The sequence below is a fragment of the Schistocerca serialis genome, chromosome 3, assembly GCF_023864345.2.
Source record: "Schistocerca serialis cubense isolate TAMUIC-IGC-003099 chromosome 3, iqSchSeri2.2, whole genome shotgun sequence".
In the NCBI taxonomy this organism is placed as follows: domain Eukaryota; kingdom Metazoa; phylum Arthropoda; class Insecta; order Orthoptera; family Acrididae; genus Schistocerca; species Schistocerca serialis.
In genome coordinates this window covers 8,710,992-8,727,777 of record NC_064640.1, presented here as the reverse complement: position 1 = coordinate 8,727,777, position 16,786 = coordinate 8,710,992, and the positions used below count along the sequence as shown (strand labels likewise).

Genomic DNA, 16,786 nt, shown 5'->3' with positions numbered 1-16,786 from the left:
ATACAATACTTGTTGCTTTCGCTTCCGTCTTTGTCCTCGAATGTACTGAGATAGCTACCAAAATGTCGTGTGCATATTCGACGACACCGTTTTTATCATCCCCCTCATCCAACACGGCTAACAAGGGTTCGATGGATAAATTAGCGACAGATGGAAATTTGTGGGTAGCCATTAGCCATTAGTCATAAGATTCATTACGCTTAGCTGTCCAGCGTGCCACTCGACAGTTCGTTGTCTGCAGTAGTCTATCGGATTGCTGCAAAGGAATTTCGGGGTTAAGAGTTCTCTTGACGGGGTGAACATCGCAGGCGACCACAAACTGAGAAACACGCGGACTTCTAAATTATACTTCCATTACAGTGCGAGGGGTGACGGTGGTAAGATACTGGTGGAGCGTCATTCGAATTGGCTTTCGGGCAACCAGATTTAGGTTTTCCTAAATCATTAAGCCGACTATCGACATTGTTTCTTCAAATGACTGACCAACTTCTTTGCCAATTTTTGCCTCGTCCGAGCGTATGTTACATCGAAAACGATCCTGCCGTCGACGGAACATTGAACTGTAACCTTCTTTCCGATGCTCACTGTGTATCACTGCGAGCTTAGAGCGAGCATATACACCCCGACAGTAGTCTGATCAGAAGTTCTTTCGCCACAGCCTGTTTGCGAACGTTCCTGGTCACATTAAGTATGTCCTTTCCCACGTACGATAAAGGAATAGTTACAAGCGATTTTCGTAATTATGGTGGTTGTTAAAAATGAATGAGTGCCTTGGGAAAAATACATTTGTTGAGCGTGCGGATGTGCATAACATTTTCTCTGCTTGCATTGCGTTGTTATCGGGCAGCCAGTTCCCAGGACGCATCATTCATTTAGATTACTTTTCCTTTCTGTTTTCTGATTCGCTCACAAGCTTCAAATTCACTGTGGCGCTGTATGTTGCTTCAGTTCTGATCTGTCATCCGACCTTCTGCTAAGGAGAACGGGGTAAGAAAGTTCTCAGTGAAACTAGTGTATTTACTTTTCATCCGTTTTGCACCACTTATTATTATTATTATTATTATTATTATTATTATCATTATTAGTTATTTTCATTTCATTAGAGCTGACTCAGACCACGTTAAGCCTTGTTCCGTTTCGCAGGGAGCTTCGTTTTCTTCTGCACCATTAAGCGGAACTGTTTGCGGAAAAGATCTTTGTGGAAAGCGTCTGACAGGCTGTCTTCTTTGGCGCTTGTGAACCAGGACATTCCTTCGCGGATCATTTCTTTGAGATTTCTACTTTACTGTAGACTAATTTCTCGGATTTATGTTGATGACTGCCGTTCTTATAATCGGCTCCAAGTATTCTTTGGTGACTAAGCACACTTTCTTCTCCGGGCCTGCCAGTTCTTTATGGCTACTAAGGAAGAGGATTTCGGCTGCATACAAAGCTACCGATTTCATCTATAGAAAAAATTACATAGAAGTCTGTAAATAGTTTTGCGGTTGCAAAAAGTCTCCTTGTCATTCCAGGCTCACTTTTAAATTTACTGATTCAGCCTGCCAATTGTAGAAGTTCGTACAAATTTCAAAGATTGTCGTGTTCCTTGGCGTCCTCTCGTATAGGGAATGGAATAAAGTTTCGCCACAAAAATACTTTCTTTAGACGGTTTATCGCCAGTTCAAATTCACCACAAATCGGTGAAAGTATACGTATAATGAAGATCGTCCCCAGAATCTGAGTTGGGACGGGGTGGTGGGGGCATAAGTCTTATTTTCTTAAGGGGGAGGGATCAACGAAAACTAGTACAGTTTCTTACAAAATAAATCTCAAAGCTACGGAAAAACTGTTTATTAATCACGAAATACACTAACGCTATCTCTTTGTAATACTACCTGTGATTTACTTAACTGGTATAGTCTGTAAGAGATCTGTAGTGGAGAGTGTACCTAGGAACTCTGGATGCTTTTTGGTCGGTACTTTAGCCTAGCGACTGATGTTAGAATCACGTGAACGAATGCATGCTAGAGACCGCCTTAAGCAGTTTCTGCCCTTTTCTATTGTTTTTGTTGTTGCTAGACATGAGATTGTGTTTCGTGCAGCACTTGTAAATATTTAGAGTTTTACGCATGTAAGTGATGTATAATATGTTAAAGCTGTTTGGAATATCTTATTAATTCTCAAGTTTAAGTAAAATTCTATACTCTTTAAAACTAGTTACATAACATGTGAACGCTTAAACCATACTTCATCGATCGTGTACCATCTTGTACCTTAAAACAGAAGTTCTTTTACCATGAAACATGGGATATTTGCAAATTCACTGAGTTTCCGTTGGTGTTGAGCCACAGTCATGCACAATACTTTTTAAAAGAATAAACCACCGTTTCACTATTACTATATTTACCTTTTGTACTATCTAGATTTCAGCTTTTATGCCATTATCAAGTATAATCCTAAAGGTTATTAGATGACGATGATGATTGGTTTGTGGAGCCCTCAATTCGCGGTCATCAGCGCCCGCTAAAAGTTATTAGATCATTACTATGTCATATCTGATAAAACAGTCGAAAGCAGGTAAAAAAGACTAGCCAAGTCTTGTTTACCTGCTTTGGACTACCTTAACAGATACGACATAATAATGGTCTAACAGCTTTTAGCATTGTATTTAATAATGGCATAAAAGCCGAAATTTATACAGTCAAATATCTGTCTTGAACATGGAAAACTGTCAGTTTACTAAAACTTCTGTTTCAAAATGTATTAAACTTGTGACCGGTTTGTGAGAATACTTCTGCTTAATTTGATTTCACTTACTGATTACTCACAGACGAGTAGAGAGGCAGAGCTACTTCAGACTAGATTGGCTGTTGCTTGAAATCAATCAAAATGGTTAGCTTAGGTACAGCGAGTGAAATATATTTCGGTAAACACCTGCAGGAAAGGGACTTCTCAGATGTCGCGCAGTATCCTGACGCATCAACGCTGCTACTCCATAATAACTGCAGAAGCGCAAACATAGGGAAGAGACGCTCTCCTAGGAGCTGAATCGACTCGATTGCGGTTTATCCCCCTATCAGACTCAGACTCGACCAGCCGTGTATCACAAAGCTAAGTTGACTGAGTATAATAAGTATTTATCGGAATCAGATTTTGTCTAATTATTTAAGGTTAGCTTAAAAGATTTTGTTGGGCGACTGGCTGGGCATACTTACTCGTAGGTTTTTACCGGTGTATGTAGGTCCCCAAACGACTTCAACATAAGCAATACTCCCACTCTGGTGTGTTGACTCCGTCCTCCCACGGACAACAGTACACGGACAATGACCTGCCTCAGATTTCTGACTGGAGACAGCTATGTCGAGAACACCGTCGCAGCAGTGATTTGCACATCTGCATAGCTTACGGCCCGATCGCGGCTGACTTACACACTCTGTAATGAATACCCACGAGCTACAAAGAAATGTACTTCTGGAGAATCCTAGAAGAGGAAGCAGTGGAGGTTTTCTATTTTATTGACGGTCTCAGTTACGTCATAACTGGCTATTACTCTTCCCTTTAAGTCAGCGACGTTAACCGCGGCTTGCACATTATTACCGTGTAGCGAGCATACCACAAACAGCTCAACCGCAGGATCCGGAGTAGTAGGTATGTGGACATTTCAACCAGGTTGCGACACTCAGTGCAAGCATTTTTTTTCCTCCTTGGTAGCGTAACCGTGGAATATGCAGTTAAGGATTGTTTGCTACAGAAAAAGTGCTGACGAATCTTTTATTTTGTTGGCATCTGGTGTAAACATTACGCAGCCCGCTTCATATCACATTAGTAATAGATATTATTATATTAGTACATACAGAACTCTAGTAGCTAGTAACACTTTGTACACGCTATAATGTCTTAAAGAGTTAATAAATACAGGTTGTTTATTTTAACTTAAGACAGCTAAATATCTCGAATGCGACGTATCGTAAGAAAAAAAACGATTTAGGTGAAAAGTTATTATTAGTAAAGGGAACACCTGTCTGTGCTAAAACTGGCCACCTTCTGACGACCCCTTCTTCGTGGGTGGAGTCAGCTTTGCATTTTCAAATAGGAAGCTCCCATCTTTATTGAAAATACGCATTCTACGCCAAATAATACTTACGGTTTATTCAAACCATTATTTTCTATTGGTGGTGATGGAGGGCGCTGTAGTCGGCGAGGAGCAAGTGTGCCTGTTTTTGCAAATAAGAACCAACGCACCTCATTCTACATTACATTTACGTTGTAAATGTAAACCTTCGTGTTCTAAGGGTTGATTTTTTACTTTCGAAATTTACTTTAGTGTTGCGGATTTGATTGTGCAGTACAATAGGGTTAGCCGTTTCAGTCTCCGGTTAGAAACTACGTGTAGCGTGATCCAGGAACAACGACGTGAACGTAATAATTTCGTGTTCCCATCAGGATGCTTGATTTCAGTGAGTATTCTTGGCAGGTGCGCGTGCCACTATCACTTGGTGGACATTTTCCCTTGTTACAATGGTTGTAGTGTGTATTCCGGCGGTAGCCACGTAGCGGCCAGCATGAGAGTTGGGGCGGTTGGACGGACACACACCGCCCGAGTACCGTGTGAACGTCAGTATCAGCCGCCATAACACAACGATCTAGAGTTACGTCGTAAATGAAATGTAGAACCAAACGTGTCAGTTGTTTATTGCAAAAACAGGCACGCTTGATATTCGTCGATTCAGCGCCATCTACCACGAATGGAAAACAATGGTTTGAGTAAACCTTATGTATTTTTTGGCGTAGAATCCATATATGCAATAAAAGCGGGAGGTTCCCATGTGAAAATATAAACCTGACCACGCCCACGCAGGAAGGCTCGTGAGGAGAATGGCCGGTTGTAGCACAGAGAGATGTCCGCTTTACTGATATTAACGTTTCACCTGGAACATATTTTTCGTACGATGAGGCGTTTTCAAGATATTTAGTTGCGCCAAGTTAAGACAGACACCCTGAATTTTGTAAAACTTTGTAAGTTCTGATACGAGGATACTGATGACAGGGTATTGAAATAGAAAATAGGCGCCGGCCGTGGTGGTCTAGCGGTTCTAGGCGCTCAGTCCGGAACCGCGCGACTGCTACGGTCGCAGGTTCGAATCCTGCCTCGGGCATGGATGTGTGTGATGTCCTTAGGTTGGTTAGGTTTAAGTACGAGGGTTATTCCAAAAGTAAGGTCCGATCGGTCGCGAAATGGAAACGACTATGAAAATCCGATAAAGCTTTGCACAGATGTGTTGGGTAGTGTCTCTAGTATAACCCCAGTTAGCATCACGTCGCTCTTCTCATTTCTGAGCTCGCAGTGAGTGCGTAAAGATGTCTAGAAAATAGTGTCTGCCGCCAAATACGAGGGCCTGGTGAGAAATTTCGCCTGAAGCTATGCAGCCAACATTACATAACTGTCGTGCTGTTTCGTCTTCACGACAATTCTCAGCCGCATTCTGCAGGGGCAATGAAGATGCTCCTGCATCGTTTTCAAATGGAAATGTTAGATTACCCACAATACAGTCCGCAATTGTCTCCCCCTGAGTTTCATCTCTGGTCACATGAACCGCTGTCTTTGAAGACAACATTTTGACACAGACAACGAGGTGTAGGCCAGCGTGGAGAATTGGCGGAAAGCACTGGCGGCTGCCTTCTATGATGAGGCTATTGAAAAGTTGGTACAACGCTATGACAAAAGTCTAAGTCAGAACGGCGACTACGTAGAGAAGTAGCTGAAAGGTGTAGCTAATTGTTACAAGTAAAACATTTCTGATGTTCACTGTGGTTTCAATTTGGCAATCAATCGGACCTTACTTTTGGAATAACCCTCGTAGTTCTAAGTTCTAGGGGACTGATGACCTCAGCAGTTAAGTCCCATAGTGCTCAGAGCCATTTTTTTAGGAAATAGGCAAATACCTGTTGTGCGATGTGTCCTTTGCGAAGTGGTCTACGTACTCTTTTGTTGGAAGACTTAATGTGGTATCGAGAGTGAGTTCGCCGCTGATACGGGTCAACCATCTTCTGCACTAAGCTCGTAAGATGAACATTGTTGTCCCTCCTTTTTGCTGTGGTCTTAAAAGGCGACAGTAAATTTAACAAATCAGATGTAGTAAGTACATTGTTCAGTCAAAGCGGCTTCATCTACTTTGCATGCTGAAGTGTTGTGTATGCGCCAGTCGGTTGCACGATTCATCACAGTAAGATCGGCCCACGTGTAGACTTGACAGAATGCCCGGAAGGAGTTACCGTGTTGGACGTGCCTAGGATCAAACCGTGGATTAAGTTGCTGAGTTGTTACCGTATCCTCGCGGATTGTCCAACATCTGTACAGGGAATAGTGTAGCACTAGCAGCTACGTAACATGCTGTAAGAACAGCGGCTGTAGAAATACTCCAAACGACAGGAACCAGAGATGAGTTTCGCGCCTCGTCAATAACAATCGTTTTCAAAACCGACAAGAATTGCTGCTGTCATTGAATTCACTTTCATGTGAATCACTCTCCGAGAGAATATTGCGAAAGGAACTGCAAAAGACTTTCGGAGACGGCCACTGCTCATAACGATACAAATGTGTACATCTCCAGTGGGCTAAACGAGCACAGAACTTGGCCTCCAGTTGACTGGAGATGTTTGGTGTGGTCTGAGGACTCGTGGTTTTGCCTCTGTTTCGTATGATGCAAGGTGTCGAGTCCAACGGGGCTTTTAACATGCAGTGTGAGTTCAGACTGGATGTGCTTCTGTAATGCTTTCGGAGTGTTTTTTTTACCACGATTTGGGCCCACTGAGTCAGGTTACCGCACACTTCAACCAGGGCGTTTACTTCAAGATTCTCGGTGAGCAAGTGTTGCCTTTTTGTGTGTGTGTGTGTGTGTGTGTGTGTGTGTGTGTGTGTGTGTGTGTGTGTATTCCTAAGGGACCAAATTGCTGAGGTCATCGGTCCCTACACTTACCCACTACTTAAACTAACTTAAAATTATGCTAACACACACACACACACACAGGCCCGAGGGAGGACTCGAACCTTCCGCGGGAGGGGCCGCGCGCAATCCGTGACATGGGGCCTCTAACCCTGCGGTCACTCCACGCGGCGTTGCCTTTGTTCTATATGTTGGTGATGAGTAGGCTGTGGAGACCCCCGTCTTAAACGGAGACAACAGCCGTGTTCACAGGGCTGCACGCCCACGTTCCCGGTTCGACGAACACTCAGGCATCCTATCCAACTTCGACTGTTCATCTAAAACCCATAGAGAATATGTAGGATGCGGTGCTACCCTGGTTTTTACCGTGCTATCGAGTGGCTAAGTAAAGTCTGATCGGTAACTAGGACTTCTTATTATTCAAGCTTGATCGCGTTACAATTTCAGCTCACTCGCCACTTTTCTCCAAGTGCTGCAGTTACTGCCGAAAGTTGAAAGTACAAGTTCAGCGTCCAACTCTCGAAATAAATGTGGGGCTTCGCCTTAACATCATCTTGTATATTGTACTCTTGTTTACCTGTTATGAAGTTGTTACAGCATTAAGAACACCGCAAAAACATTGATAACTATAAAGTCCAAAATCTGTCTGTCTTAATTAAGATTCCAATTGAGAGTATCTATATAACAAGTTTTCTTTTGCTCCATGACCCATAGGCATTGTCATATCTGCTCTGCCTCTATGGCTCGCACCATAACTTCACGGCAGGACCCGACAATACGAAATACACCGCTCGACCAGCAGGAACCGTGAGCTTGATGCGATGCTTATCGTCGTCCCGGCTTGTCGACACACTCAGTCCATCCATCTCATGATAAGTGCTCATAAATAAGAGACCCAAACAGTAGATCTTCTAATACATGAGGAAAATAAAATTTTTATAGTAGCGATCATCATTCGTCGGTTCGAAAAATGTTTGTACAACACATCACTTCATCAGAAAGATACTCTACACATCAAGGACCAATGGGAACAGCAGGTGGAACGTAGCAACCAACTGATTGCTAGCAGTTCGCTAGCTGTGCTGCATGCATCAAGGAAACAGAAGATGCAACAACGCAAGCAAAATTCACACGATATGATGGAACTATAACGAATTATTAATAAGATGGAAATACAAATGAAAATTATGATGCATAGAACTGTTGAAAATTCACCAATGAAAAATTCACATAGTTTTCCCTCCGAGAACTCTCAGCGTAGTCCTAGGTTTACGCATAACAGTTTTTACACGATAGTTCTGTGTCCTCAATGCATGACAATACACCACAGTTTTACGCAAACATTCCCTTAGCTCCATTCTGCGTTTTCAATCTTTTCGAAGACCAAGTAAGTATGAACAACATGGGAACGATGAAAACGATAAATAAATAAATGTGTTTCCAGTACACCCACGTAATTTAATTGCCCACGTTCTCTGATACCCACACCTTGTCTTTGCTTCACAATAGTATCACCTGATGACATGAACAAAGGAAATTAAATATATGGCTCCCACATTTTTTTCATATCATATGCACCTCACTATTTTGTAAATTTACAGGTTTCATGAGAAGTTTATTAGTCTTAAATAAAAATATCTTTAAATTTTTTCACTAGTTACACATCCACAAGGACTATATTACATAGGATCTTTGAAATGAATATTAGAATCTCTCGAATCTAATGTCACTCTATAATGTCCAGGTCTCTTAAATTCGTTTCTTGTAGTAGACGTCAAACTTGAACACGAGTTACATTTATAAAAATAGCAATTAACTGTGTGTGGGTTTATCACAGGTTAACAACTCACTTGATGCAGAAGTAGAGGCGGGAACTATACCTATACAGATTATCGGGTAAACGTAATTGTGATCTCCATCGTGAGAGATGGAGGTATGCTGTAACGATAAAAGAGCATAGAATCCACATGCAAGGCCTGTGTTTCACCTAGCGTGCTGTTGAGCTGAATATAGGGCTACGTCTATACCGGGACCTATGGGAACGACGTAATTACTCTCACAGTCAACAGCTTCGAACATGAAAAAGATCACTACTTTGCAATGCCCGTAAATGAGCGAGCGGTTAACTATTATAAATACGCAATTGATGATGATTCCATAGAAGATTTCTTTACAAAGTAGAACAAGTAATAAGAAAAAGGTAATCAATAGCCACCTTAGAAAGATCAAATACGATTTTAATAACTCTGGCAAACCCCTACGACAGACAGACAGATGTTACTGCTTCTTCGTTGGAATTATTCTCCACTGATTTCACCATAAAAATTCCCGTCGCCACGGGAAACAATTTAATCTGAATGTTTGGGTTGTTTCATTTTTGAGTGACAGTATATCTTCATCGTCGCTTTCTCGAGCTAAGCTCGTATTGGGTGTCCACAAACGTCTCAGTCAAGATGTCAGTAAATTCAGAATAAATGCATCTATATTGGTTGATAACATATTAATCTATTTTGCTACTTGACTGTAAAGCGCCGACTTTTAGGAGGATGTATTTTATCTGCAGAAAAGAGATCAACCCTTTGTTCACTTGGAGAACTGCCCGCTTCTTTAAGAGACATGGGGACGCGTAGAATATGTGTTTTAAAAACCTCTATGGTACGTGACCTGCTTTACCATATTTGTTTTGTAAGGGCTTCCTGTCAAAGTGTTCTACATTGGTACATAGCTATTTCGCTCAACGTTAACCAGCACAAAACAATATATTTTAAGCCCTTGTTTTTGTCTTGCAGTGGGATTTAGTAGAGTGATCGTTCCCTGTCTTTGGCCGGCAAACTGTTTTCCTAAATCCGTGCTTATATTTGAAGAGGGGCTGATTTTCTCCAGAATGTGATCTAGGGTCCTGCAACAGACGAACGTTCCCGATATTGGTCTGTGCTTGGGTGCATCCGTTCCTCAATCCTTCCTGTATACAGAAGTGATGTGCTGTCTTTTCATGTCACGCGGGATTGTTCGCGGCGCAAGAGATTCTACATACAAATCAGCTAGCAAGGAGGCTAATTCCATCATCGTATTCAGTGCAAAATCAAATAGTGTTCCATCAGGGCCTGGTGTCCTGTTGCATGTCAGTAGTTTTAATTGTTTTTTCACTACTGAGCATCTCATTTCAGTGTGTCTTATTTGACTGTGCGGCGGTCAAAAACTGGAATGTTAGTATTCTCATATGTGAGTATTTCAGCTTTGTCTACTGTCTTCAGTTTCAACACCAGGCTCATGCAGGAGACACTGGATGAAAGATTTGAAACCGTTCATTGATTACACATGTTAAAGACTTTCCTAAAATTTTCTGAAGATAACAGTAATTACATCAGTCAGTTACTTCTTCATGGTGCTCATTCAGTAACCTGTATAATAAAAAATGTTTATTTGACAAAGCCGGCTGGAATACCATTTGTCAGGAACAATTATAGTCAGTCTGATATGTGCCACAACCTGGAGGGACTCTGATTTTTCTTAATTTTTCTTGGGAGGGGTCATATAAGACTTTCCAAAAGACATCGTCGTCAGCTTCGGGATGTGAAATGTTTTGTAATGTAATTTGTTTTATTTCCGTGTGTCTTTATAGATAAATATGAACAAAACCCATAAGATCTTACCACAAATTTCCAAATGTTTGTGAACAAAATTTCATTTTTTTCTATATGAGTCCTTCCGTTTCTGTTTACAACACATTAGGCTAGTGCTTGCTATTGCAAGAAAGGCGGCAGCAGCTTCTATTAATTTTTTATTGCCTTATTTATTTATATACGTACTTAATTTTCTTTCAGTAAGTACCGCGGTGTAGACCACTGAAAGGTACCTGCAGTGACATGATCTCTTCTTGTTAAACACATTAATTGACTGATGTATCATTAAAATAAAATCAACATAATTGCTGCAGAAACAGTCGTCTGTTTCTTTCTCTTTTCTTGCATGTGAACAGCATGCCACGTTATGTAGAGGTGGTGTCTTGGCAGAACGGGGCTAAGAAGGATGCTGCAAGCAGTTGATATCATCAGTTTTGGTTGATAAACGTTGTGAAACCTAAATTTGCGTGACATAACGGCCTGAATGCATATCTAAGACTTAACGTTGAATAGATATGAGTCTGTCTTTGGAAATGGTTCTGCCTGACCAAACGATGCAATTCAGAGGGTGAAAATCGAGTGGGGGAACCGGTGTGTGTGACTTCCTCCATTATGAATAATGCCGGAAGGAGACTTCATCCACAGATATTTTATCATCTTACTTCAGATTTCACGGAGGGTGCATTGGTAAAGCTAAAGGAAGGCTTCCTTTCTTGGAATGCCGCTTCGCTTGCCCTTTAGACCTATAAGAAGCAAAAATGGCATCGACTCGGATGAAGTCAAGACCTTGAAAACCGGAAGAAATCTGTATACGCTTCTCTTACGGCTATAGTTTCCACAGGAAGAAAATAAAACTTAGCTTTTCTGAGCTGTTGAAACATTTTGGAGATACATTTGTGAAGAGAATCAGGCGATTCCATATTCTGGAAACGACGGTGTAAGTGTACAAATAATCGTTTGCTTGGTATACTTGGATCGCTATATCAGGATAGAAGCGTGGTCTTTCTGTTGGCGGAGTGCTGACTGTACGTTTGCCTACGTGCGAGAGGACCGCCAGTTGTACATACTGACAGGACGCCTTATAGCCGTGAGGATTCTGTGGACAGGTGATTCCACGCTTCGTGTCTAATCACCAAAGCTTGGGAGGAGGCGTTGCGAATAGCATTCCGGTGAATCAAGTCGAAGAATTCCAGCTACGTTAGCAGAGGATAAGTTGAACTAGACAGTGTTTGAAGAAAGAACGCAGCAGCGTGTAGCTGGTATAGTGAATGGCGTCTAATGTTTCAGGGAGCGAGGGATGTCCAGCATGGAGGTCGACCTGGACGACATCCTGGAGGAGCTGGGCCACTTCGGGAAGTACCAGATCCTCTCCTTCGTGCTGATGGGCTTCCCGACGCTCTTCCTCGCTGCCACCAGCACCAGCTTCGTCTTCACTGCTGCTGAGCTTAACTACAGGTAAGACCTCGTAGTTCATGTCTTAGCTTACCCAAACAAATGAAGACCTGTGTGCAGATAAAAATATATTCGTCTCGGTGCGCAGAATGCAAGCACTTTTTTTCTGTCTACGCCAGTGTGTATCTGCTGTTGGGACAGTACTAATAGCCGGCCGGCGTGGCCGTGTCGTTCTAGGCGCTACAGTCTGGAGCCGAGCGACCGCTACGGTCGCAGGTTCGAATCCTGCCTCGGGCATGGATGTGTGTGATGTCCTTAGGTTAGTTAGGTTTAATTAGTTCTAAGTTCTAGGCGACTGATGACCTCAGAAGTTAAGTCGCATAGTGCTCAGAGCCATTTGAACCACATTACTAATATTGTAGACCCCTGTAGATATTGTCGTAATTCCCTAGCAATTCTGAGCTCGTAGTGTCTATACATGGGTGTTCAATAGATTTACCATTCTTCACGACAAACGCTATTACAGATTTCAGTAAATTTTGTAGCATGGTACTCAGTCAGATGGACCATAAACTAACATTGTTTCGAGAACAGCACATTGTAGAACACATTCATCTATGAAGAAAACAGTATGCTGTGGCACTTCTGTTACCAATTTTACGAGCTTCCACTTACTGGTGTATCGGGTTACTAAGTAATTAGCCTCCTTACTTCTATACTAATACCTGGGTCGTTCGCTTTTTCTGCGAAATTTGCACAACTGTATGCGATCTTCGCTGTCTCGCCCTTTTCTCTTCTTTGTTTACATTTGACTAAGTACTCAAAGCCATCAACGTGCGTACTATACAGCCACGATGTTACTGCACTTGGCTTCCCGTGCCCGCTATCGGAAACAAGCGGTGACCTTACAGTGAAGAAGTACTGTGGTGACTAGGGAAAATGCGAAGTGGTTCGTAGGCTCCTCGTGAAATATCACGATGGAAACTCAAGATAAGCCGAGCGAAGCGCCCTCGCTCTCAGGTGCAATAATACTGTGGCCGACTAATACACTTAAACCAGTAAATATAAAGTAAGTGTATAATTTTACATAAAACCACCCTCCACCAACATTCTTGCTCGCTCTCTCACTCGCTAGATCTACCTATATAATTTTAATAAATGATAAATTCACTAACCAGCCTAAATTGCTGCTTTTAATTACATTTCTTTTCTCTAAGTCTTTACTAAGGTTGCGTATTCAGCTGCCATTCTGGCGATTAGTTGTATACTTTTCCATATCGTTTCGGTCAAATTAATTCGAAATTAATGCCTTTCCCACAAATATTGTATATCTAATCACGATCGATTATAGCGTACATTGGAAGACGTGAGAAAGGGACAGACTCCAGGGGTCTATAGAATACCTGTCAGATTCGATACAGAATTTGCAGCTGACCCGTCTCCAAGAAGGAAAACTTATCCACAAAACTACACTCGAGTTTCACTGGCGTTCATCTATTATACAATTGAATGTACATGGTATTACTGAGTAAATAACTGAATACTGACAGAGGTAGCAACAACATATTCACAGAAAGAAAGATAATAATTTCTATCAAAGAAAATCCTGAACTACAAACGCCAAGTAAGGAGTGGTCGGCCAAGGAGCCGATGGACATAAACGTTGTCAAGACCGAACAGGCAGACGCCTAACCAGTGTAAAATCGAGGCAGTCAGCTGGATACAGTATTTCATTACTTAAGAAAAACATTTGACTCGGTGCCATACTAACACTTACCAACAAAAGTACTATTGAATGGGATATCAAACAGTTGGTGACTGGAGTGAAAATTTTGTATTTTGATGTTACTACAATCTTACAAGAAAATAAATGTGTCGCCAGCCCTAAAGCAGACAGTTTATTTCTGAGACCAATTGGTTATAATCAAACATAAATTTGCGAAACTCTCGCTTTGTTAAAGAAAGAATAATGATACTAGCTGTTTGACTGTCTAGCTCTCTGCCCAATAAAACACTGCTAATTAAACTGTGTGCAACGGTATTTTTACTAAATATGCAAGGAAATACTGACTATGAAATGGAACTCAAAGGTAAGATAAATCCCTGATTATATTAACAATAATTGATTTTAAAATATTGTCAAAAAATTCCGTAAAAACTTACTCCGAATGTAACAAGCATTAATAATACAACGAAGAAACAAATTTTGACCGAGTTGTGGTTGTCAAAATATGGGATGGGGAAGTATGTGATGGTAAATTCGGCTTCCTTACATATTAAAACTATCTGAACAAAATCCGTTACTCGACGATGGTCATTGTCTTGCTCGAAATAGAAGTTATTGTGTAACTGTGAATCCCCTAGCGGGCAAGTCGAACCTAATCGTGAAATAATCGAACGTTAGTAAATTCATTGCGATCTGTACTGTACGTCTGCCTCGCCATCGTTGAAGTGTGAATGTGCTGGGTGCGGGTGGCGCCAGTGACTCTTCAAGTGCGACTGTTTGGCTGCAGTTGGTGTACGTCTGCTAGGCCAAGTCTCCGCCTGAAGCGTCCTCACTCAAGTCTAGAATCAAAATTACTTAACCGCTTATCTGAAACTGCTTATTTAAAACTAAAGTGTCTGAAATGAAAGCACTCTGAAGCGTCGAAAGAGTACAGAGTCTCTCTATTCTGCGAAAGTCTTTCGTGTCTCAAGTAGCAACTGCCAGTCAGAAACTTAAATTTAGCGTCCTGCCCAAGAAAAATTAAGCTGTTGCTGCTGTACTCCCACAATAAGCAGAGCAAAATCAGGCCATCCCAATCAGTTGTAGTGATCCTCCTCTTCTCAAATGTTCCAGCCAGTCCTAATGTCTTATTTTTGCCACCTCTGGCGTGGGAACACACAAAGAAGCAAAGCTGTTTGGCTAGTCGCCGAAACGGTGGCTGAACGATGTAATCATTATTTTCAGAGACTGCAGGTGTATTTTAGAAAGTTTCCAAGAACTATATCTCTCCAAGAAATTTCCTCTTATAAATGGCTCAAAAAGCTGCCTGTGCTGTTTAAGATCCTCCTTCCACCACAGAAACGTTTTGCGGACATCCAGAGCAGTAAAACTTTCGTTTTGTATTCGGCCAATTGGTCAGCGCAACCCGGCTCCTTGTCCATAGGGCTGAGGGCTTCGTGGCAGTCGGCCGTGTCTGCGGCTGGGCACTTTCTCCACCTCGTAAGCTTAAAGGGGGGAGGGGGTCTGGATGGTCCCGGTGCTGGAATGTCCTGTCTGCTTTGGGGTGGACAAAGCTCGCTAAAGTCGTCGCGAGACATACCCAGTACACATGTCAAGTCTAACTACAAATGAAGAAATGAAAAAAGGAAACAAATTGCATACGCAGTTACTGTTGTTATACTGCAATTTTTGTTATCATACCACCCCACCGGCGTCGCGAAGTTGACAACGGAATGTAAAGTTTCCGCCAGACGACGGTAGCGGTCGTGTGAGGGGCCTCGACTACGAGCGCTCTCAACCCACTTGCACTTTCAGCCTCTTCGCTACACCACCATCTGTCCTTAGAACGGTGAGCCTCGTGCTTGTTAACATTGAGAGCTGCGTTATTTGTAACGAGTCCTCGTGTATTTTGTGGAATACAAGTTAAGGAAATATTCTGTTTGTTGTCTTAATTTGTCCGCCAATAATTTCTGCTGCTGTCCAGTTGCTGCAGCACTCTGTGGCCAACCTCTCCTTACCATTGTGTACGAAGTCGTACACAACACAAACCCGCATTTAAGCACTCTCCCTGATTTCTATTCGGCCGGGCAGGGTGGCCAAGCTGTTCTACGCGCTACAGTCTGGCACCGCGCGACCGCTACGGCCGCAGGTTCGAACCCCGCCTCGGGCATGGATGTTTGTGATGTCCTTAGGTTAGTTAGGTTTAAGTAGTTCTAAGTTCTAGGGGACTGATGACCTCAGACGTTAAGTCCCATAGTGCTCAGAGCCAATTTTTGCTTTCTCTTCGATTTAACTGAGAATAATACGAATCTTCAAAATCGAGAAAAAATTAATTTTATTTTCTGGCAGAATTATGGTAATTAATAATAGTCGAATTTGCATTCATAATTCGTAATACAGGACAATAGGTCCTCGATCCTGTTTTGGGTAAAAACAACTTGGAATAATGTTGACCATGAGAACATTGTCGAGTCACATTAATATGACCGCCTGTCAACAGCCCGAATAAGCACGTTTTGCAGTGCGGACCGCTGCGAGACCTGCAGGAAGAGAGTTGACGGGGGTCTGGAAGGCACCGACAGGGACGTGACTGGCTCTGCTAGGTTTCCGAGGCACGAACAGCCCGCTCCAGGTGGTCACACGTATTCTCGATTGAGGAGTCTGGTGGCCAGGGGGGTACGGTAAACTTATCCTGGAGCTCTTCGAACCACGCACGTTCACTGATAGCTGTGTGAAAGGATAAATTCATAATTGTCTGGAACCGCCTTCCGTAATGACGAAAAAGTTTCCCAGACTATAACACTCCCTCCCCCGGCCTGGACGCTTCCGACGATTGTTGCACGGTGTTTGCATTCAGACGTTGTACGCCGTACACGCGGACTGCCATCTTTTTTCTGATGGATGATTGATCTGTAAAGGCCGCCTGTCTCCACTCACTGGACTCCAGCTGCTGGGGCTGCCGTGCAAATTCCAGCCTTCGTCGCCGATTAACAGAAGTCAGCACGGGTGCGTCAACTAGGCGCCTGCGACGTTCCCTCAACTGTCGTTGAAGAAACACTGTCGGTAGCCCCTCGGTTCATTTGGGTGGCCAGTTGCTCCAGAGTTCCACGTCTATCAGTATGTACATTCCACCGCAGCCA

At 42.6% G+C, this 16,786-nt stretch overlaps 1 protein-coding gene across 1 annotated transcript in view; it reads left to right on the top strand.

Moving 5' to 3' along the window:
- The window catches only part of LOC126469663 (organic cation transporter protein-like), a 546,524-nt gene that overhangs the window by 353,972 nt on the left and 175,766 nt on the right, over window positions 1-16,786 (top strand). Inside the window, exon 3 of the mRNA XM_050096803.1 lies at window positions 11,837-12,004. Within this exon, the coding sequence (XP_049952760.1) occupies window positions 11,847-12,004 (158 nt within the window). The 5' untranslated portion in view covers window positions 11,837-11,846. The remainder of the gene's footprint in view (window positions 1-11,836; window positions 12,005-16,786) is intronic.